Source organism: Odontesthes bonariensis, chromosome 22 (genome assembly GCF_027942865.1).
Source record: "Odontesthes bonariensis isolate fOdoBon6 chromosome 22, fOdoBon6.hap1, whole genome shotgun sequence".
Classification (NCBI taxonomy): Eukaryota; Metazoa; Chordata; class Actinopteri; order Atheriniformes; family Atherinopsidae; genus Odontesthes; species Odontesthes bonariensis.
The window spans coordinates 29,072,642-29,096,498 of record NC_134527.1 but is presented as its reverse complement, the minus strand read 5'-3'; the positions used below and the strand labels follow the sequence as shown (position 1 = coordinate 29,096,498).

The following is a 23,857-nucleotide window of genomic DNA, read 5'->3' as shown; positions in this document are numbered from 1 at the left end:
TGCTGTGATAAACAAGCCAGACCACACCCCGGGGAGCCCTGCCCCGCCCCTCCCCACAGGTGTCACATTACACAACCGGACCGGAAGTCCATATCTGGAACCGCTACTGTGACGTCATCTTATATACAATTTAAAGGAGCAGGTGCATATACGCTACTGTGAAGGTCTGTCAGGTAGCTGCCTGTGTGTAAAACAAACAGTCTGAGGTAATTAGACACAATCCGCATCCAGACGAATTTATGGTATGTACGGAAGCCCGAAACTGACTAAATTTGACATGTATGACAAACATGTAAACTTTAAATTTTCTTTTAACCCCTGTTCAGTTGGAAAAACTATCCCATAATTTAGCCATTTATTTTTTGGAAAACAGGATTTATCAAATGTGTTAAAGAAAAATAAAAGTCAAACTAAATAAAATTAAATAAACCTGCAAAAAACTTTAAAGATAAATGAGACAGCTACGATAAAATAATGGAAATCATTCATATAGAGCGAGCTTTAAAATAAATAAATATAGAAATATACAGAACTGTGCAAAAATGTTGATCCACCACTAATTTCTTCAGATATTTCCAGGAAAACAGGAAGCATGCAGACGTGAATTTAAATAGTCTACAAAGCAAAAACAGACTTAATAGAAAGTTAAAGCGATACAATGTAACTTCTCAAAAAGCCCACTATGGAGCTCCCCCTACAGGCTTGGAGGTAATGTACGGTTACACTGTCGTAAATACAACACCCTTTCACTTTCACTTTTCACGTTTGTTGACGAACTGGCGAGGAGTCAGAAGGTGCAAGCTATGTCGACCGAGAAGGTAAGAGTAATCAAATGTACCTGGGAGCGTGAGAGGGGTCTATTTGTTTTTGCGGTAGGTGTGCCAGAAAGCAAGTCGAAGTACTTCCGCTCAGCTCCCGGGCCGCTATCGGGCCGCTCCAGCAAAGTTACATAGCGCAGTTTTTCCAACTCAGACCCCCGAAGGGCATAGGAGACAGGCCAATCGTAATATTAAAACTCAATCTAGCCGCACAAATTTTTTCAAGCTGTTATTTTAAGGTAGAAATGTTACATAGTATTGCTTTAAGAACAACTTCCACCACACTAGTCAGCACAAAAGTATTTCAAACAGTTTTGATAGTGCCAGAAACATGACTCATCACTACCTAGTTAGTTTTTAGATGGATGTGTTTTATTTTTCCTTTTGAACGTAATTCAAGAATAATTGTCTTTTATATGTGATACAGGACTGTGTAAAAGTCCTGATCCAGCCCTCGTTTACAGAAAAGAGGAAAAATGTGCAAATATAAATAAGCAGAAACAGAGTTTCTAAGAAGCTTTAAAGTGAAAATGTGGTCTGAGCTCCTTTATTCTCCAACACAGCCTGAACCCTCTCAGACGAGCTTTATGTCCTTTCTTTAAGAAGTCTTCAGGAATAGTTCTCCAGGCTTCTTGAAGGACATCCCAAAGCTCTTCTTTGGATGTGGGCTGCCTTTTGTTCCGTTCTCTGCCAACATGATCCCACACTGCTTCAGTAATGTTGAGGTCCGGGCTCTGGGGAGGATTCATCCCTTCATTTCTGATGAGGCTTGGGCCAACAGCAGATGGATCAGCTGAAGGTCCAGATGCATCTCTCAGCTCCTGTGTCAGGTCTTTGCTGGATTTTTTCCTCTTTCTTAAGGACATCACTTTCAGATCCTGTTCATCTGCTGTAGATAGTTCTTTAGGCCTGACACTTCTTCTTTTGTCCTCCACTTGTCCAGTTTCCTCAAATGTTTTAAGGACACACTGCACACCATGCTGAGATATGCCAAGTTTTCAGCTAACAGCTCTTTGGGAATCACCTTGTTGCTGCAGAAATCCTGTTTTCTGTCTGTCAAACTGTGTTATCTTTGCTGTTTTTCATAGATCAAACTAAAGAAATGGGAACAAATGATGTCTCTTTGTGACAGGGTGCTAGTAACAAAGTGCCTAAAGATTCAATCTAAAAGTGGCTTCTTTGCTAAGTTGTCTGTTATGTGTGGACACAACACTGGTTCATCCCTTGAGTTCGGAGCCTTTTTTCTGCTTGAATGATTCATAGGTAAGAGTTAAGTGGCTTAACAAAGAAAAAAGGTACAAAGACTGGACTGAAAAAGCAGAAAATGTCCAAAGAAAAATGTTCAGAAAGCAAAAAAAAAGTTTAAATAATTAAAAAAAAACATTTTAAAAGGTTGTATAACCTGTTTTATGTTTTTAGTCGAAAAGCAACTCAAACGATGACTAAAAGGCATATTTGGTTTATTTGTTGCATATCCCGCTTCTTTCTTCTCTTTTCTGCTTTTGTTTCTCCGGCCAAAGAACCGACCGTCTGCCGATGAATCAAGAAACCAACCACACCGTGAGAGTAGAAAGCAGAAATGTATTCTGGGAACAGAAAGCACCATTTGATCACTTCAATTATGAAAGAATACAGTCGTTTATGTTAAAATGTTCACAATACAAAGAAACGCAAACATCACAATCTCATTTCCAGTGTTACCGAGCTCAGAAATGTAGATACTTTTTAAAAAGTTTTTATTCTGTGAAATGTTAGAACAAGATGTTACAAAACATTCAGAGCAAATATTAAAACTTGTCCTCCAAGACATATTTTCAGATTATTACATCAAAAAGAGACAACGTGCTCCTGAAACAGTCATCTCAGCAGGTAATGCATCCGACCGGTGCTTTCCAGACGGAGCGATCAGCATCCAGCAGACGTGAAGAGGTACACCTGGACCGCAGCATTTTCCACTTTCTGCCTCTAAAACGTCTCAGCGACCGAAAGTGTGAAATCGACAGCAGTGTGAAAATGACGTGGAAAATCTCAGCTACACTCACATTCTTACATCAACATTTTATATATTAATTGCATATTCAGACCATTTTAAATGAGGTTGTAGTTTTCTCACTGAAGTTGCACATAAAGATTTAATACAAGAGGAAACAGTTAATGTCACAGAGGGAAACTAAACTCTGCGCACCAGGTCGCCCACACAGGGAAGTAAACACACCCATCCATGTGATCAAATTATGTCGTTTTTAGTTTTTAAACCACAGACGCCTTTCTTTTAGAATTTGTGGGTGAATATGTCAACTTGCAGTTAAATTTCAGCCATATGATGAAGAATAAAACAGATTTTCCTTCATTATTAATATTTAATCTAATTCTTCCTGAAAAACCTGAGGATTAAAACGACTTTAGAAGGTATTTGTGTGGCTAAATATTTCCCACGATAGTTATTTCCCACCCAAAGTTTTGGCTCAGATCAGGCTCAAACAGACGATAAAGACAGACATTTCCACCGTGACATAACTTGGTTTTTGGCCGTTTTAAAGCCTCAAGTGTCGATGATAACTGTTGTTTTTTTAAAAACTCGTCAAACAAGTGACTGCGGCCAGAAACGCTCAGTTTAACGAGGTCATAAATCACCACCTTTTCTTCTCCTGTTCAAACCGATTCCTCCGAGTCGCCTCCAGCTGGCTGTTAGACAGAATGCAGATTTAAGTTTTTTGAGGTGAGGCATCATTTTTCTGACCAGGACTCGGTGATCAGTGGAGGTGATTTCAGTGTGAAATCTCGTCATAAACCTCATTCAGCCACAAACGTCTCTAGCTACATTAGTTTAGTCATCTTTCCTTAACTTGTATATCACACAAACAGCCGTAAATATGCAAGATGAACAGCTGAAGTCTTTAAACCAGGAGAAAACAAAACAAAACACCAACTAGGATTTCTTCATTATAAGAGCTGTTTTTTTTGTTGTTTTTCAAGCTTTTATCTCACTGGTGGATGAAATCCGGTCCGCTTAGTCAACCATTTATATAAACAAATTGTTATAGAGGCTGTATGCTACCAACAAAAACCCTCCAGGGCGCCGTAAATCCAAAGAAATGTCAATCATTCAGCCTGATTTAGGAATTAAGAGTTTCAGCTGGTCGACAGACGGAATGTCCCCCAGAATATCAGATATGATGCCTGTGTTATGTCTGAATATGAGACCGGAAACATGAAGTTTTCAGGTTAAATTCCCGAGGAGGAAAGTTGTATTTATGTCGCCATTCCTCCTGAAATCTGGCTGCATTAAAGTCTTAAAATAGCCTCCAACTAAACTAAAAGTGTTGAACCTAATTTAGCCAAGTCGTCTGTTTAGTTGTTTTTTTCAACCTAAAAAAAAAGTGCTGGGGGGGCGGGATCCATGTTTTCTACTCAGTGTGGACATTATTTCTGCTGTGAAAACATGATTTGGTGTTTTAGATGGTGGCAGCAGGCGAGAGGAGGAGGTTAAATCTTTAAAGTTCTCAGACGTTAAAAGACGGGACGTGCTGTGCCTGAAGGCTGTCTGCAGCGGTAACGAAACATCTCTAACGTTTCCAGTCTGCTGCGGATCAAACATCAGCATGAAGAGACGTCGGCAACACGAGGATGGAGGTATGTTGTGGAAAGGTTTTTAGTGCTTTTAAACCAGTGATAAAACTCCTCCATGTGTCCTTAAGGTGGAACTGAGCCGATAAAAAGCTCTTTGGAAAGGGAAAGTGGTCCCAGTGGCTCCTCAGTCTCGGTGCTAAGCGGAGCCGACAGATATGAAAGCACATGATCATCTGAAAATGAAGAAGCACATTTCTCATGAATCATTCAGGCCCTTTGCTTCCTCTTGAGAGCTTTTTACAAAAAAAACAACAAAAAAAAAAAACACAGAGGAACCGTCAGCGGTTTGTTTGTTTCTATCAGACGACAGCTGTGCAGATTAAGAAAAAAAAAAAAAAACATCTCCTTTTGATTTCGGCTGGGCTTCGCTCGCCACATTAACGTCATTTTCACCTCCGGAGCTCAGCCGGCAGCAGAACCCGTGCACTGGGCCGAGGTTTAGCTGAATCCGTCGTTCCACTCCATGACTTTGTCATATTCCTGAATCCTCTGTTTGATGTGCGACAGTTTGCTCTTCAGGTACTCGCAGCGCTCCTTCTTCTCGAGGAAAGTCGGGTCCTGAGATGGTGAAGCAGAAACAGCAGTTACTGAGTTTATGTTCTCATCTTTAAAATGAAAAAAACAAAAACAAAGTGAATGTTTCTTATTCAAACATCGAGCTGAGCTTCAGATCTCTGAGCATTCTTTCATTAAAGCCCTGACTTCACACATTCAGAATGAGGCCTTTCTTAGTTACTTTAGTCACTCTCAGCTTCAAATAAATAAGAAAGGAAAAGCAGCTGGAGGAAAAAGTTTGGTCTCCCTGCTGTTCAGACATCAGTAACAGCCGTTTCCATCAGCAGCAAAAGCCCAAAGCATGATTGTTCCACTGCTGTGCTCAACACTTGGTTGCTCATTTTTATGGAATGAATCCAGATCAAACCGGTTTAAAACATGCATCAGTTCATTTGCAAACTTCAGGTGGTGAAATTAGGTGAAAACATTGTTTTATGAAGGTGTGTCTAAAGAGCAGAGGACGAATCAGCCTTTAAAAAAAAAAGTCCTTTAACCCTTTAATCTCTCACTCCACTGTTTGGTGGGTTCAAGCTTTATTGTACCTTATTGAAAAATATGTAATGCAGCATCTGATATGTGTTCAAATTCAATACTTTTATCATTAAGTGGCATCTGAAGCATTTGTTAAAAACATACTGATTGTCATCATTATTGTTTTCTTTGCAGAGTTCAAGTCAAACAGGATTTTGATCTGAAAGGTTTCTCGGTTACTTCTAACAAAACAAACTGAGAAAACAGCTTCCTGAACACACTTTGCAGTCATCTTACGTCTAAAAGTTAAAAAAGCTAAAAAACTTCCTTCCTTTTCTTACTTTAAAATTCATCCGTCCATTTTCTTTTAAATAATGACCAAGTTTTGACTTTTATGTTAAAGACTGATATATTGAGCATTTTATATAAAAAAAAAAAAAGACAGACACAGAACCTCAAACTAACCAGAATCTAACAGGAAGAGAACATGAGGCTTTATACAAGCATGCGTTTGTGTGTAAGACAATAAGCTCACATTTTTCTTCCTCTGGTAATCCTGCAGGATTCTGTTGATGCGATCAACCTCCTGCAAACAGGGAAAGAGGAAGTATTACACTCAGGTGAACTCATTAAAGACTGAAACTCGGTATGAAAATCAGCCGCAGTGACGCTGCAGGAACAGACGTTTGAATAGAGCAGATAAGGAATTTGAGGGTGGAGGGGGAAATAAGGCGGGAACAGGAAGTGCAAACAGAGGAAGTTAGAGGACGGGGAAATGTTCCGACAACAAAAACAATCGTTTCACTGAAAACTCCTTCTCACCCTTCACAAAGGAAAGAAAAGGTGAAACTCGGCAGAGCAGATACTGGAGCAGGTATAATGTGTGTGTGCTGATGCAAAGTACAGCCTGCTTTCTGTGTGGCTGCCTGGGACATTTATCTACAGTGTTCAAAGCTTAGATAGATTCAAGCAAATTATAATACCCGTAAGCTTAGTTCATGCAGCCAATGATGTGGCAGCATAAAGTCTGCGGACCAATCAAAAGCTTTGACTTTAACTCTGGCAGACAGCTGGTTTGAGTGTTATTGAACTCTTTAAATCAGGACCCGAGAGGTCGGGGCTCTGACTGGTTGGAGCTGTGGGGCAGACGGAGGAAACGCAGCCTGGTTCCATTAATCTGCAGAGGATGCAGATCTATGGGCCAGAGGTGGAATGATGTGGGTTTGAGATGTTTTTTTGGTTCCTTTAAACCCCACAACACCATGCACATCCCTTTATGGCCACTTTAACATCTTCTAATGGCTCCTTCCTGCAGGCTCGTTCATTAGGTCACAAAGCAAAAGTCGATAGTAAACACCAGACCTGAATCCAGCAGAGACACGATGCAGAGCATTGAGGAGTTTGAGTTCAGGCCATTCTAAATGAAACCCATCAGTTCGTTTCTCTGGCGTTCTCAGCCCGCAGCGCACCGTTTGTTGTAGTTTTTTAGTTAATTTAACACGTTGAATCCATCAGAAAGAAGGACCGCTCTGACTGGATGTTCAGCGTAAAGCTGGAGAAGCATGATTTCACCCTTTTAGTCCCATTCCTCCTTATTTTTCACCCCTTCTTCTCTCATAAGCCCTTTTAAAATTTGTGTCCATCTTCATCTCGTTGAAAACTGTCTCTTCACCAAAGAGTTCTGGACATTTAAACACCCTTTTATAGAAGGTGGTGACTTCACGACGATGGTTTATTTCTCATTAAATCAGCTACACCTAAAGTAATGTTCAACCTCTTTCAAGAAAGATATTTCTTATATTTTCTATGCATCATTATCAGCTTGTATTGCTAACAACAGTTAGCTTTACGAGGGAATAAATCCTGCTTCCATCTGGAACGTCATTCCCAGCTCAGTTTTGAATTTTGAGGAAAATAGAACGCACAACCCTGCCAGAACCTCTGCGGTCAACGAGGAGCCGATGGCTCGTTTGATGCTCCTCCTCCTCCACTGGGCTGGCGGGGAACTTTTTCCACTGCACACACACTGAGACACTAAAGATCTGTTCCGGGAATTTAAAGCTGGAGTTTGAATTCTGGGAAAGGACATTTTGAGAAGCGGCAGAAATGTGTGGGACCACTCACCATCTGGCTGGTGGTTTGCGCAGGCAGGCTGCGCATCATGGCGTCCATCTCATCAAACTTCTTGAGGGTGGCCTGCACATCTGAGTGGAGCTCCTTGTACTCGGCATACTGGTCGTTAAACACGGCTCGGTACTGGTCCCGCGCCTCATCGGACCGGATCACTGGGTACTTCCTGTATGAAGGAGATGGAGAAACGGGGCATAAATGCTGTATATGGTCCTGGTTTGTGTGAGCCGGTTCTCAAATCATCTATTAAATGATAAACATCCCCACAGCACGATGCTGCTGCCACCATGTGTAACGGTGCTGACTTTAACCACAACTAAACTTTTGATCACATTTAAACAAATTATAAGAAACCTGAAATGCATCCCAGTAATCTAAAGGTGGCATATTGTGTAAAAATCTCTTCTTCCTTTTCTTGGGAGCATATATCAGGGTGTCTGATGTCACCAGCAGGTGTAACACTCCCCAAAAACACAATCCTTTGTTTGAAAGTTCCTCATTTAACGAGCCGTTGTTATTTTCATTTCAAATGTACTTTCACTTTTGGTCAGGATAGATCATGCAACAGTATCCTGGTTTATAGAAACACTCCAGGCAGCAAATCCAGGATAATATATTTACATATGCAAAACATAACCTGGACCTGTATGTGTATCCAGATCAAGAAGATAATTAAGGGTCAGAATTCTTCTTTAAACGTTTAAATTAGGGCTGGGCGAGTTAACTCGTCATTATCGCTTTAACTTGTTAATTATTTAACGCAGATAAATAATTTATCGCGCATTAACGCAGGTTTTATTATTGTAAAAGTAAGTTGAATGCATCAGATTCACACAGTTACTGCAAACACCACGAAGCAAGGAGTGATAAAATAAAAATAAACTAGCAGGTAACATCACTGTTACAGGTGCTCCTTGGTGTCTGTGTGAAGCTCACGGAGCTAACCGGCGCTACTTCCTGTTTTACTTGTTTCAACATAAAAGCACGTATTTCAAAATAAATTAAAAAAAAAAAAACTCTTGCATTTACAGCCAAGTTGAATTGTCTTCTCAGCATAGTAGTTCCAGTCTAAAATATCACTTAAAGGCAAAACACACAACTGATAGCAGCAAGTCATTCAAGGAAACAGACAGTGGAGCGAGGCTTCTACATAAAAACTACAGAAAGATGCTGATGTTAAAAGTGTGTTTGCACAAAAAATGTTATGGCACTTTCATTCATATGGCAGCACATTTAAAATAAAACTAAATGCTAAAGGCTATACACTACTTTGAATTAATTTTTGGATTTTGCATACAAATGCGATTAATCAGGGAAATCATGTGATTAATTAGATCAAAAATTTTAATCGTTGCCCAGCCCTATTATTCATTAAAGTGAAACGGACGGATCAAGTAAACAACTGTCAGCCTTAAATAATTATGATTACAATTAATTGAATTCCAATTGGCTTGAATTGGACTTTATTATCTAAGTACCTTGAGGTGACATTTGTTGTATTTGGCGCTATATAAATAAAAATGAATTGAATTGAAATTGCACGATAGAAAGTTGCTCTCCACTTACGCGATGTAGTCGGGCACAATGACGGGTTTCGGGATGTGTCCCGATGGAATCGCTCCCTGCACAACCGCAGGAGCCGCTTTGGGTGCAGCTTGGATGGGAACAACTGAAGAGCCCCGGACCTGCTCTGGAGTCCTGGGAGCCGGAGCAGAATCAGGGACCATCTGAGGAGGCAGAGCAACAAATGTGCTGCGATTGCTGAGATAAAAGAAACTTTTCATGCTTGAGCCTCTAACAGGATACTCACCAGCGACCGCACGGCTCGCATCTCAGACGGCTGCATCTGGACACACAAAGTAAATATGACGTCTTACTTCATTACATAGTGCACAGATCTCACAGCAGTGCATCATACAACCAACATTAACGGCTTCATTAACCTGCTGAAGAGAAAACATTCAGTCATTCATTCAGATATATGAACACAGCCAAGTTAAGGGACAAAACCATCCAGCAGTGGATACAAGGAGCTGAATACCTTCCTCTTCTGCATGTTTCAGCTCATTAAACTGTCTGTGTTATGAAGAACTCCGACAGGCTTATTAGAATAGAATAAAAAATATTTTATTCATCCCCCAAAATGACTTGGTAACTTAGTCAAGTTAAGAGCTGTTACCATTAAATCTGTAGGAGTGAAGTAGCTCAATTTTTTCTTAATAAAAAAAATAAATTAATATTTACAATAATTGTATATTAGAACAATACCATAAAATAATAATAATACTCATATTAATAAATAAATACATAAATAAATTTGATAAAAACACCAAAGTCAGCAGTCAATGTTAAAAAGCCTTCTGACGGACCTGAAGTGCCCCTCCTGTACACTGCTTTGATGTTGGCAGACCACTCCAGTGGATTATCCAGTACCACCCCCAGGTATTTGCCGGTCTGAACAGTCTATCTTTGTAACATTCATTTTCTTTATTTTAGCATTTATTTCTTATTATGCAAGTCTGTATCTTTATTCGTAGCAAGGTTTGGCTGCACTCACAGTAATGTGTGGAAATGTTTTCAGCCCGATTTAAAGATCATTTCACGGCTTAATTATCTGGGTTTTCATTCACTAAAAGAAAATCTGAAGCCGTCAGACCAGTTTACAGTTTGTCTGAAGAACGTGGATTTTTTAAAAAGGGGATTAACAACTGCTGGAGGTGTTAATCAACAAGCTAAGCTAACACATAGCTTCAGACTGTGACCCAGAGTTAGCTGAGCATTAAACTAGACTCCACTTTGTCTTTACATGTCTTGTGTGCTGCCATATTAAGTTACATTATACATTTCTACCTAAAAGAGTAAAAATAGTGAGAATGGAGAGGAGATGATATACATTGCCGTTAAGAGGTTCTGGAAGGAAATGCTTTTAAATTTTAGACAATACATACACAATAAATAAGTTAACAAGCAGAAAGAAAGAAGGACGCAAAGTTTGTGTTGAAACTTGATGCTCGTGCGAGGAAACGGTTTGTCAGTGGGGTTAAAAGTTAAAGCAAACATTAAAACTCCGGTTGTAGGAGGCTCTTTAAGACCTAAAGGGTTAAAAAAAAAAAAAAAAAAAAAAGACTGTGTACAATGAACTGCCTGCAGACAGGTGAGGTTCAGACTCCGCCTACTCACTGCTCCACACCTACACCTGTGTGCAAATTCTGTGTTTTGTTGTAGCTCTGCATGTTGTGCAAGAGTGTTTGTAGCAAAGTGACTGATCCCTCTGCGACGGCCTCTGAATCCCAGGACCAAACCCCTGGCTGAGCTCTCACCTCCTGGCCGTACCTCTCCTGGTACCGGCGAGCGGCCTCATGCCGCCACAGCTTCAGACACACGATGGCGCCGATCAGATACACGAGCAGAGTGACAAACAGAAAGATGATGGCGGCGGTCTGGCCGGCCTCCGTTCGGCAGAACGCTCCGTTGATGCCGTTGTTGAAGACCGGGTAGGAGCAGAGACCCCCACGAGTCGTGTCTCGTACGTAGACGATACCTGGTGAACAGGACACAGACGAGCTGAAACAATGAATCAAACTGAGAGCAGGGACTGTAATTCAAGGGTGAACCTGCTTCATGTAGAAGGGATTTACTCTAAACTACTGAACTACAGGCTTCATGCTGCTCTGTTCTGACTGGATTTTGTTGTGTTCCTACAACCTGAAAACAATCAAATACACGACTTTGCTCTGGTAGCTCACCACCTGTTGTTCATTTAAATAAAATTTATTAAATTCATATTAATCTTCAGCATTGGTTTCTGTGAACTAAGAACTGCAACATAAGAATTTCCCAAATTAAGATAAGTAAGAAAATGTGTATTTTTAGACAGAATAGTAACACATGATAAATATATCTCAGTATTACCGACAAATATTTAATATTAGGGCAGCTTTTTGAGGACTTTACTGCGTCTGTAGTGACAAAAATATAATTTCACTTGAACAAAGTAAGTGTAAACTTATCAGAATAAAGAGGGAACATAGAAAGAATAAGGACAAATAATGAAACACATTTACTGTTTTTGAAGTTTCTTTTTACAGTTTTATAGGTTTCCAAGTTTACCAGGTGTACTGTAATGTAACGTGAAGCCTGCAGACAAATGGACCTTAAACACACCACAAAGTCTTATTTTCAGAAGTTAAAGCCTCAGTTTACAGTTGGTGGAAACTTAAGATTTATAGTTTAATGTGGCGACAGCTCAGCTCTGTTCACCGCTCGGTGCCAACGACGATCCACAAAACTAAACTCGTTTGCTTCACAACTGCAGCTCAGAGTTAATGTTTAGATTTCAAACCCGCCAAGTTACCGGGACAATCGGCGTGTCACAAGCAGTGATGCCAGTAACGCGTTACTGTAGTCGGACTACTTTTTTCAGTAACGAGTAGTCTAACGCAACTACTATTTCAAAACTAGTAGTCAGATTGAAGTTACTTATCTAAAACATCGTGCGTCACTATTCTTATGAGTTATATCAGTGTCCGCGATGGGAGCAGGGTTCGCCTGAAGTCACTTGCTATTTCACATCTACCTACCCAGTAAAAGTAATCTGTCCCACTAAAATGTGAAACACCAGCGATATCATTTGTTACATTTTACTCACTTTCCCTAATCATTTTAAATAAATACACCAATCAAAACCACAGTTTTCATCAGTGCCTGTCACAGACGATAGTTGATAGGTTTCGCTATTCATGCCAACTTTATAACATATAGCCTACGTAAGAGGTTTTTTTTATATTTTAAGTAAAGTCAAGAAAGACTGTCTTATTTATTTTTTATTTAAAAAAAACATGTAAGCCTATTTCAAGAGAAAGTTTGCAAATGTCAGTGTCATTTTTGATGTTCCGGTTAAAATACATGTCAATAAAGTGAGTATTGGCAGAACTGTTGGTCATTTTCATGTTATAGGGGCGGGGGATCAGCCTCTGCTGAAAGTAACTAAAAGTAATCTAACTTAGTTACTTTTAAAAGCAGTACTCAGTAGTCAGTAGCCAGATTACTTTCAATTAGTTTCAAAGTAACTATGGCAACACTGGTCACAAGTAGCACACACTGAGTGTGCCGCGCAGGATGGGCACCACCTGTGTGAATATTAATAAATGAAACCTCTTTGAATGTGAGAGAATGAGTAAAATGATGCAAAACTCCAGAATTTCCAGCCCTTTGTGTGTGATTAAATCACTCTCCTTGTTGGAGGACAGTTCGAGACATCTTCTGGAATAGTTTCCTCAGAGATAATAATAACAACGTTAGCCAAAAATAATCCAATACACCAAAGAAGAAGCTACACAGCAGCACAAGTTCTGAGCCACTCTGTAAAGCGGGAGTAAAGGAAGCAGCGGGTGAGTCTCAGGGTGACGTTGGTATCATAGCGACAGCAGGAAGTCAGTCAGTCTCAAACAGAAACGCCCTGCCAGGAACAGAGTGTTTAATCATGTTCATGTTTGATCACACATTAGTAGGCGTGGGTATTTCTCCCACAACATGAGGTGAGATTCATTAGCAGCTCTTAACATAGATATTATTTTTTTTTTGTCGCTTCATTCTTTACTTTGATGTAAAAGTCTGACCAAGATTTATCTGTGAAATACAGGCTGGTTTGTGTCTTATCACAGCTTTAATGTCTGAAAACCTTAAGCAATAAGTCAAGCAACAGATGCTGTAATTAACCCTATGTTCCATTTTATTAATCCAACTCATTCTTATTTATTATTAGGGACAATCAGCCTGGCCAAGGGTCAAAAGAGAGACTTCCTCGTGGATTAGAAATAAGTTGGTAAAACCTTGATAAAAGTTTCTGCTGTTTCTGTGAAACAGCTGGCGTTCAGGCTCAGAAACATGGATCTGCAGTTAAGATGGACACCGGTTTATTAGACTTCTGAGTAAAAATCATTATTTTAAATTATTTTGACAAACCACAGACACAAGAAGCTTTTTAGCATCTCAATCCTGACCCCCAGTTTAAATTTGACCGGATAATTTAATCTTTACTTACAGTTTTCATGACTAAATGTTAGAATAAAACAAAAAAAAGATGTTTGTATGAACTGTCTGTTCTGTAACCATAAATTAAATCTGATGTTTCAGGCTTTGCTCCGAGCATGTTCCAGGTGTTTAAATAAGGTATAAACATCAGGAAACCCCAGTTTCTGGCCAGATGTTGATGCTCCACAGATTCTTTGTAAAGTAAAAAAAAAAAAAAAAAAAAAGATCCCAGTTGAGACCAACAGCCTTCAATCAAAGCTCATATATTTTGTTCCTCTTCCAAAATGTTTATCAGCACCTCTAGATCCAACATGGCGTCTCACCATGTGACTGCTGTACCAGATGTTACTCATCTCATGTAAACCGTTGCTCATCAGACGATAGCTGCGATAGGTCTGAGCGCCGTTGTTTAAATGGCGGCAGACTCAGCTCACCTGGCGTGCGCTGGTGTAGTGAAGGTGCACACCTTCTCTGATGCTTCTACTCTCTCATTCAAACAGATTTTAGGGCAGAATCAGGTCTTTGACCCGTTTATGACCCAGTTCTCTCCATCTATGGGTACACAAACCAACATCACTGCACCTAAACTGTTAAAATCAGGTTCTGAGTGTCTCTGGATCCGTTTTCGGACCCATTCAGTCGCCTACCTGCTGCCATGTACAGCACTGCCAGAGCCAGGTTGAGGACGAACTCCGTCAGAGGCCACCAGGACGAGTCCAGCAGGATGGTGCGATAGTACATGGTCATCCCCAGGACCAGTAAAATCACAGTCACTATCCAGGCCAGTCCCGCCACCACCAGCACAAACGGGGTTTTGGGGCCGGTGTAGTACTCCCCGCCTGTGCCGCCGCCGCCGTAGAAACCTGCGCCGTACGCTCCTCCAGGAGATGAGTATCCAAACATGTTGAACCACTCGTTGTCTTTGTGGACGTAGGCGCAGACACAGGCGAACACGGCCGCCCCCAGCAGCAGCTCCACGCAGCCCAGGATCCTCAGCAGCCCAGCCCACGATTTCATGAAGGCGTAGCGCAGGTGGTACTCCTCCACCCGCTCGCTGTAGGTCAGCGCTGTGTGCTGGGTGCGCCCCGACACGGATCCATGGGCGTCCAGAAGCTCTTTGCGGGAGTTGTAGCTGCCGGAGCCGCCATAGGGATCCCGGTATGACCCAGGAATGGAGGGGGAGTGAGGCGGCGAGCAGCGCACCCCCTCGCTGCTGCTGTTGTTGTTGTTGTACGAAGAGGCGGGCATGGACCACGCCTTGTTGCTGCTGCGGTTGCTCCCCCTGAAGAAGTTCTTCCAGGAGTCCGGAATGAAGCGGTGGACCGGTTTGATGTCGAGGGCGGAGTCTGGTTCGAGGTCGTCCGCGCTGCCACCAGGGTCAAAGTCCGGGCCGACTGGGGGCTGCTCGGGCAGGGGCGGAGCAGGGAGGGGGTCGGCGCTCTGAGCCAGATGGGGGCTCCTCTGCTTTCTCAGGGGCTGCAGGTCGTAAGATTCTGCTCGGGGTAACGAGCCCTGGGGAACCTGGTCATAGTGCGGCGCCTGGCGGACACGCTCAGTGCCTCCGTAAAAGCCTCCTCCATAGGACATGAGGATGGTGATGGTCCCTGAACACACACACACACACACACACACACACACACACACACACACACACACACACACACACACACGATTCATTATAAAAGTAAATTATGAACCAAACAGACTGATCAGGAGTTCACATCAACACAGAATGAATTATTCATTTATTTAATTAAAAGTCTGATTAATTATCTGACAAATAGTCATATTTAATTCTTAATACAGAAGGGAGAAAGAGACAAAATGGCCGCAATACAACACAGTGAACACGTCTTTGGAGTCATTCAGTTGTTATTTCCAGATTTTTGTGGATTTGTTTTCATTTTCTTTGTTTATTCCGAGTAGTTTTTCTTTAAATTGAGCAGCTTCTTGTGTAATTATACCTTTTTAAATCCTTTAGATTACTCGATTTCTACACATTTATCATCCATTTCAGGTTCAGGTGACTTTATTTGTACCCATATGTAGATTTGTTTTACAGCCGGACAGAAAACATCCACAAAACAACATAAAATCTACTAAAACATGTTAAAAATTCAACTAATGTTGGAAAAATGTGAAAACTGAGTTAAAACTGAAGACTAAAAAAATGTGTCCATTTAACAATCAATTTATTTCCTTTTTTGCACATTAATTAAATGTCGTTATTCATCCATTTCTGTGCTGGATGGTGATGAAGTCGGAGTTTGAAACTGATCTGTGAGGCAGCTGAAGGTTCTGGTTCGGATCGGACCTCAGAAATAACTAACTGCTTCTTTATTTTAAAGGCGGGCTTAATATTAAGGGGTTTAAAGCTGAACGTTTCTAATAAATTACTTTGTGACATTTTTCCTTGAAAACAGAAAATAAGTTTAGTCAATTCTAGAATGTTATTTGAAAAGATAATATTATATAATAATATATATATTCTCATATTTTTAACAGCCTTTTTGCCATTTCAGGTCCATTTTTTGTTGTTCTTTTATAGTTTTTGCATCCATCTGTACTCGCTCTGCCATTTTAAGTCTCCGGTGTGTTTTTATCTGCAGCCATTTTGAATCCGTTTAACATACTCTGGTTTTGTGGAGTCACTGCATCTTTTGTAGATGTTTTGCATATTTTTTTCTGCTTGTTTAACCAACTTTGTTGTCCATTCCTTCTGTCTGTGGGACTCCTGACCTCATGAATTACTGAGCAACCACCTGATAACTTATCAGTCGACGAGTAAGACGATAAAGATGAATGTCTGGTCTTTATTTATGTCTGGTTAACTATTCCTCCACCAACAGTCCTGTCACTTAAATCAATAACAGAGCGGCGATGACATGAGAAAGGAAAATGGAAAGGAGGAGGAAACAAACCACAGACTAAACTAATCCGGCTGACCCCTCAGTACCTGCAGACACCACAGAGACCCCCCCCTCAGCCAAAGCCATCTGAGCACAGATGTTATCCCTTCATCCTTCATGCAAGCAAAGTCAAGATTGCATTTTTGTGCCGCCACAAAATACGTGGCAAGACCTCCCCGCTGCCGCCGTAAGGGCTGCGTTTTGTATCCGGGAAAGCTGCACAAAAACACATTCCTGACGACCAATCAGCTTGTTTCTTTTAAACTGATTTGAGAGCATAAAAAATAGAAGTAGGAACTGTGCTTCAATACCTCTCTTTCACACGCAGTCACTCAACACGACTTACATGGGCGTGCAGGTCAGAATGCAAACCTGGTAAGAACAGAGTCGAAGAATCACCTGCAGAGACAAAGATGTGAGTAAATACAGAGCTCCAACCACGACAAACTCCCCTTCCTCCCCTTCCTCCCATCCGATGCCCAGCGTGGACAAAGATGACCTCAATGCTTTCCATGTGGGCCCGAACGGCAGGCTGAGGTTCAGAGTGGACCGTCTCTGACACAGCGGAACCTGCTGCTGTGTGTCTTAATGTTTCTGCTTATTACCTCCGCCAAGGAGGTTATGTGATCGCCCGAGTTTGTCTGTTGCTTTGTCTGGATGTTCGTTCGTCTGTTCGTGCTGCAATCTTGCAACCTGCCACAAGGTGGCGCGACCTCCACAAGGTGGCGCGACCTCCACAAGGTGGCGCGACCTCCACAAGGTGGCGCGACCTCCACAAGGTGGCGCGACCTCCACAAGGTGGCGCGACCTCCACATGGTGGCGCGACCTCAAGGTGCCAAAGCCAGACAGAATGCATAGTGCGCAGATTGAATGCATATTGCGCAGATTTGCTGTAATTAGCGCAACAAAAGATTGCAACGGCAAGCCAGTGTGCAAAACTGCATATAGCGTAATAATAACGGCGAACACTGCTCCCCGACAGAACACTGCTTCCCGACAAAACATTATAATAATAATAATAATATTTAATAACGGCGAACACTGCTGTTCAATAATGAATAGAGAGAAGGGAATGCCTCTTCTGCTGACATCGTCAAAAAACAAGTAGCCCACATCAGGAACGTATGCCCATACATGGCTCGCTATCCACAGGTAGGTTGGCGATTGGCGGAGGTCTGCACCCTCTGAGTGCATTTCTAGATGTATCATGTATTTACCTCTATATTCTTATTTTGTACGGCACCTTTAAATGCGCTTCATAAATTAACTAGACTGGACCCAAACTAACCCAAACAAGGAGGAATTCAAGCTCAGAAACAAATGTGGTGGAGTCGCAGCAGAAGTCGGTCTGGATGAGGTTTGTTCTAGCCTGGCGACGCCATCTTAAGTACTTCCGCCCAAAGGTTTTGGCTCCACACATAGTCTGGCCAAATCCCCCTACCTCGGTTCGCTCAGTGTCAGTCAGCAAACAGTTGCGAGTGGTGACGCAGAACTCACGTTGACAGAGTCAACAGTCGGCTTTCGCCCAGGCTAGGTTTGCTCCACCTCAAACCAAAAACCACACAAAGAAAGACAACACGGAAGCAATTAGAGGAGGAATGACAACTTCTACGCGAGCAGCAAACACAAACAGCGGTAAACAGGGCGGGCGAGAGGCGCCAGCAGGGGCGTCTGTAGCTTGAGCAAACAATCGGGGCATTAGCCCAGACATGAAAATAATTTTTAACGTGGGTCAGGGGGTTTTTCCCCCGGGATTTTTTTAAAAAAAGGGGGTGTTAAAATGAAAATTTAACACAGTTCATGACCAGCTGCTTAACATGTTGAATGCCGAGCTGTGAATGTTGGCATTCATGTTTTGGTAAAATGCCGAGATCCATATATCCAAATGCTGACATTGTGTCTTTGTTAGCCTAATGCACAAGAGAGAGAGAGCGAGCGATTCTGTTGTCAAGAACCTGGGAGCTAATGTGCGCTGTTAGTAGTGGATACTACTGAAACGTGAAGATTGTGACGACGTGACAAATTTGTTTTGTTTAGATCAACCACTCTCAGAGATCGCATGAAACACCGATGACGATGACTTTAGCTTTGTGTTTTGGTAACCCAGCTTGACCGTCGGAGCCCAGTCCACTGACAGTAGCTAACAACGCGCTGGGACAGCCTTCAAAACAAAGCCCAAACGTAGCCCGTATTACATTACTGTTGATTGGCATTTAGCAACATAATACTTTACTGCACTACTACAAAACTGTTAGATTTACCACATACCTTTGAAAAGTGGTCACCGCAGACACAAGCATTTGCAAATTCAGCCCCTCCAGTCTGTAAACGTAGGTTAACTATCCACTTTTGGCGGCGTTGTTCTGTGAGTTTTTTCCATTTCTCACCTCTATGGGCGATTACCTTCGGTACCCGATAGTAACCTTCTCTCGGTTAGACCGATTGCTACATCCAAAAACGGCACAAAACTGAGGTATTTTGGGCAAAAAGTGGCAGACAAAACACAGTGTTTTCAATGGGCTCCAGCTCAGGCTGCCCACCACCTGGGTAGAAAAATACGGAAGTGACGTCAAGTGAAACCCTCCTATTAAAGGCACAATGTGCGATTTTTATGTCATTTTGAAGTGTATTGCATACAAAAAACACCTATACATACCATAAGAGTGTGCAGAAATAATCCTACTGGCATGTCCTAACCAAAGTTTATACGCAGCATAGCTGAGTTTTACTGCAGAATTAGCAGGCTAACTGATAGCGCCGGACCGGCAGTTTTTCTGGTCAGGAGATGGCGATATAGAGTAAAATCAACCTCCGTTCAACCCCAGGCAGGAGAAGAAATCGCTGGTCTTGCGCTGGCGCCCCCGCCGCCCCCACCCCACTCACTCACTCCTCCTCAGAGCAGGTGGAGAGAATCTAGGCATTGGGCTACGCTAATGCCAATGCTCGGATGGTGACTCAAAGCCAAAGTAGGATAAAATCATGTTTTGCCAATGTCCACAACGTACGGACATTGGACGGGCGGGCCTATGTCACTATACCACCGTTTTGGAAGCAGCAATTTAAAAACGTCATTTAGCTTTGAGTTATGTTGACATGCCACATCCCTTCACTTCGTTTATTTCGTGTTAGTGAAGTCAAGGTTGAACGCGGCATCTAGGCTATCACCATTAGCTTGGCTAGCGTTCACTGATAGAAAAGTATGAGGTAGACTAGACTAGTTAGCACCAAAACACTGCCGTAAACTGTCCATCTGTCAGCATCCCCTGGCTGTTCTTTGGGAAATGAATTGTGGTGGTGAGGAATATTAACTCCAAAGCGTAAGTATATTTTCTTGCAATTCATATGTCCTCTAAAAAAAGTGAGGTGGCCTAGCTAGTTGACAAGCCAGTCTATTGAATGATCAAAAGCTACTCATTTGTCACAGATGCTTTTCACGAACCTGCGATTGAAACGCTCTCAGCCTCCACTTGTCTCTCTGCCCCCTTTCCCCTGAAAACATTCCTGATGTCCATCTTAGGCTATTACTTTCAATGTCACCCTCAGACAAAATGGCAAACCAATGTAGAATAAACCCCTTCTGCATGATGGGAAACCTTTATTTGTTATTTTCGCGACAAAATTAATCAACACATGTCCATATTTGGGCATGTCAGAATCCTGCGGTCTGAGCTGGTTACAAAGTTGCATGATGACAGCAGCGCCGCGGTAGTCTATCACCGCTCAAAGTGTGGTCCCGTGACGGAGCTCTCCTTCTTTTTCTTCTTCTTCGTTCTTCTTCTTATTATTATTATACATATTTTTCTTTATGTCAGTCCAGAGAGATTCGGGGCTGAAGCCCCGAATGACGAGGTCTCTCGACGCGCATGGGCGCCAGCATGACATTTGAACTGACCTTTAGATTCGCAGCTCACTCCAATCAGTCTGAAATCCTTCAGCTGCCTTTGAAATGGGGCTACTCAATTATTCTGATTTAAATCTACAATAAAACGGAGATAACCGTCCCATAATGTCTGGGGGAGCCAATCAGAGCTGTTCTAGATGCTTCCTGGATGAAGTTTGGACGAGTAGCGACAGGGTTCTTTATATCTGAACTACTTCAGATTCAGGGCGAGTGATGTTAAAGGGATAGTTCGCCTCTTTTGACATAAAGCTGTATGATATCCCATATTAGCAATATCATTTATGGACATTAACTTACCCCCCCCACTGCGTCCTGTGAGCTGAGTTCGAGCCGAGTTTTGGCGTTGACGAAGTTAAGCGTCTGAAAACAAACTGCATGAAGGCCAAAAAAAACAGTCCAATGGTTGTTAACGTCAGACATCAACCAGCACTGACTCTGTTTTCTACAGGTTTGAATCATTTAAGCACAAAGAGAAATCAGCACCCTGTCGGTTAATTCTGTTCAAATATCTTTATTTCTGTCAGAGTTTGCTCTCCTGACCCAAAACTGTCATTAAAAGATGGAAAAAAAAAAACAGAAATATGTAATTAAATGAAGAAATTATTCCATATATTGTACATGTTTCCTATGCATCTATTGTATTGCTTTAAAAAATAATGCTATTTTTCACTTATTTAAATCAATTTTAGATTAAAAATATGAGGTTTTATTTGTACATTAGCAGCACAATATGGATGAAAGCCGAGTTACGCTTTACAGAAAAGTGGAATAGAAACAGTTTTTCACTCAAATCTGTGACTGATTGTGATAAATAATCAGAATTATTCTTTGGCCACAACCGTGCAGTGGGTTGGGTTGTGTGCGCTCGACTTCAGGGGAGAAACGTCGTCGTGAAACCCTTACGAGCCTCAGAAAAAGAGCCGATTTTACGATAAGTACCGACCCACCAACCATCCTCAGTTTCTGAGGTCATGTATAACTCAGATCATTTAAATCTAATTGGCCTCTTTCATGATCTTTCCTGCTAATTTAACTCCTAAAATATCCTAAAGCCACATTTTTTTGTGTTATTTTATTTTATTCAGTGTCAGTTCAAAAAGCTACTGAGGAAAAATGTGTTTCTCCATTAAATATTTGACTGTAAAACATCAGAATAAAATAAAGTGTAGATGATGCCTGGTAAGACCTACAGCTCAGGGATGTGCATTCAGAATACATGTTTAAGGTTTCATTTATATTCAATAATGCTAAAATATATCTTTTCTTTCTTAAATTTACTGTTTAGGGTCTAAAATGTTGGGGGGAAAGTAAGCCCATCAATCGTCAACATCAATTGCTCAATTTTTTTTGCCAATTTATTTAATTTGATACTTTCTTTTCCAGAGAGGGATTTGACTAAAGTTCATGGATGTTAAATCATTAACCTGCATGTGGAAATAACACTTTTTAAGCTGCTGTAAATGTAATATTTGATAGTGTCCCCCCCACATACTTGCTTGATTGATATTACTTTTATCACGCAAATAACAGCCTGGTTAATCAGCCGTTAACCTGCTATCCACTCAATAGCAGGTTTTAACGGCTCACGGGGGTGACTTTTATTAATGTTTACACCTGTTTTTGCCGAAAAAAAAAAGTACACAATAATTGAGTTAGGAGCCTTTTTTCTGCTTGAATGATGGATATATCGGGGTCATTTTGAATTGAAACACAGCTGAATAAGGAGGAAGTTGTTTCCGTTCCCAGAACAATCAGAAGTCGGTGTGCAGTGAAAGAGGCCTGATAACAAACCTGAGGACTCTGTCACAGCAAAAGTCACATTAACTCTTTCACGTCGAGCTCAAATCGGGTTAAAAGTCTCTATCAGAACGTGTTTCTGTCTGAAACGGCTCATTTTACAGGTTTTATCCGGTTACATACGGCGGTGGACGGGTGAACTTAACCCGAAGTGTCCGCAAACAAACGCAGCGCCACATTAACGGCTCACTTTTCCTGACAAAAAAAACTTCCAACTCCCGCTACAACAAGCGACTTCGTGTAAGTGTCCCACTCCACTCACAGCTCCGTGTTTCTCTCGGTGTGTGGAAGCAGAGGCTGGAGGCTGCTTACCTTGTTCGCTTCGCTTGCTTTGCCCCTTCTTCTTCTTTCTCCCATTTCAGTAACGTTAAACCACAGGTTTCCCTCGGAGCCGATCACGTGACCAGCCCATCCCTTTGACGTCACCGTACAGATGAGCAGTTCACCTGTTCAGCAGAGTGCAGCAGCACACCTGAACTCACTCTGATTCAGTTACTCAGCCGTAAACAAGCCGACTCACCCAAACCATAAACAGATAAAAGAATAAACACAGAAATAAATCATTTCAAATTCAGAAGAAGTGCTGATACGCCCCCATTTCTTCATATATATCCCGGAAAAGAGGAAATAGGTGCAGTAATTTATCGAAACATGAGCAAATATGAATCTAAATCCAATATATAAGGCAGGAACAGAGCTTCTAAGGAGCTTTAAAGGGAATTTCTGCTCTGAGCTCCTTTGTTCTCCAGCACAGCCTGAACCCCCTCAGACGAGCTTTCTGTCCTTTCTTTAAGGAGTCTTCAGGAATAGTTCTCCAGGCTTCTTGAAGGACGTCCCAAAGCTCTTCTTTGGATGTTGGCTGCCTTTTGTTCCGTTCTCTGCCAACATGATCCCACACTGCTTCAGTAATGTTGAGCTCCGGGCTCTGGGGAGGATTCATCCCTCCATCAGACCTGTTGCCACTGATTTTCAGCCCACTTCTTGTGTCCTTTGGCACAGCTCAGCCTTTTCTCCCTGTTTCCCTTCCTTAAGAACGGCTTCTTGACAGCCACCCTTCCATGGAGCCCATTTCTGATGAGGCTTGGTAACAAAGTGCCTAAAGATCCACTTTTCTAAGTTGTCTGTTATGTGTCGACACAAAACTGGTTCATCCCTTGAGTTAGGAGCCTTTTTTCTGCTTGAATGATTCAAAGATCAGAGTTAAGTGGCTTAACAAAGAAAAAAGATACAAAGACTGGACTGAAAATGAGTGAAAAAGCAGAAAATATTCAAAGAAAAACTGAAAGACCTTCAGAAAGCCTGGGTAAGTATTGATCAGGACCAATTTAATGTCTGGCTGCTTGGAAACAAAAATAAAAAGAGTTATGAGGTGGATCAGGACTTCTGCACAGTCCTGTAATTTGCTAAAAATAACAGAAAACATCGGTCAAGTCTAAAGCCAGAACAGAGTTCAGGAGAGCAGATGCTGCCTACAGGTTGTGTTGAAACAAAAACAAAGAGACACATGATAAGAATGATATAAAATGACCAGAAAAGTCACATAAAAATACAAAATGACAACATAATGATGTGCAATACCTTCAAAGAGGGAAAAAATTTAAATGAAAAGTTA

The 23,857-nt window shown here is 41.6% G+C and overlaps 1 protein-coding gene across 2 annotated transcripts; it reads right to left on the bottom strand.

Moving 5' to 3' along the window:
• Positions 1-2,537: 2,537 nt before the first annotated feature.
• marveld2a (MARVEL domain containing 2a) lies at positions 2,538-22,650 on the bottom strand. Of its 2 annotated transcripts, none has more exons than XM_075456234.1 (9): positions 22,558-22,650; positions 16,858-16,945; positions 14,285-15,241; positions 10,925-11,145; positions 9,415-9,450; positions 9,171-9,331; positions 7,599-7,770; positions 6,010-6,060; positions 2,538-5,006 (listed from the first exon to the last, which is right to left on the bottom strand). In XM_075456234.1, the coding sequence occupies exons 3-9, from the start codon at positions 15,222-15,224 to the stop codon at positions 4,887-4,889; spliced, it is 1,701 nt and encodes a 566-aa protein (XP_075312349.1). In that variant the 5' UTR covers positions 15,225-15,241; positions 16,858-16,945; positions 22,558-22,650; the 3' UTR covers positions 2,538-4,886. The 2 variants fall into 2 exon arrangements, with proteins under 2 accessions (XP_075312349.1, XP_075312350.1); XM_075456235.1 differs by having other exon boundaries at positions 16,893-16,945.
• Between the last annotated feature and the right edge of the window lie 1,207 nt (positions 22,651-23,857).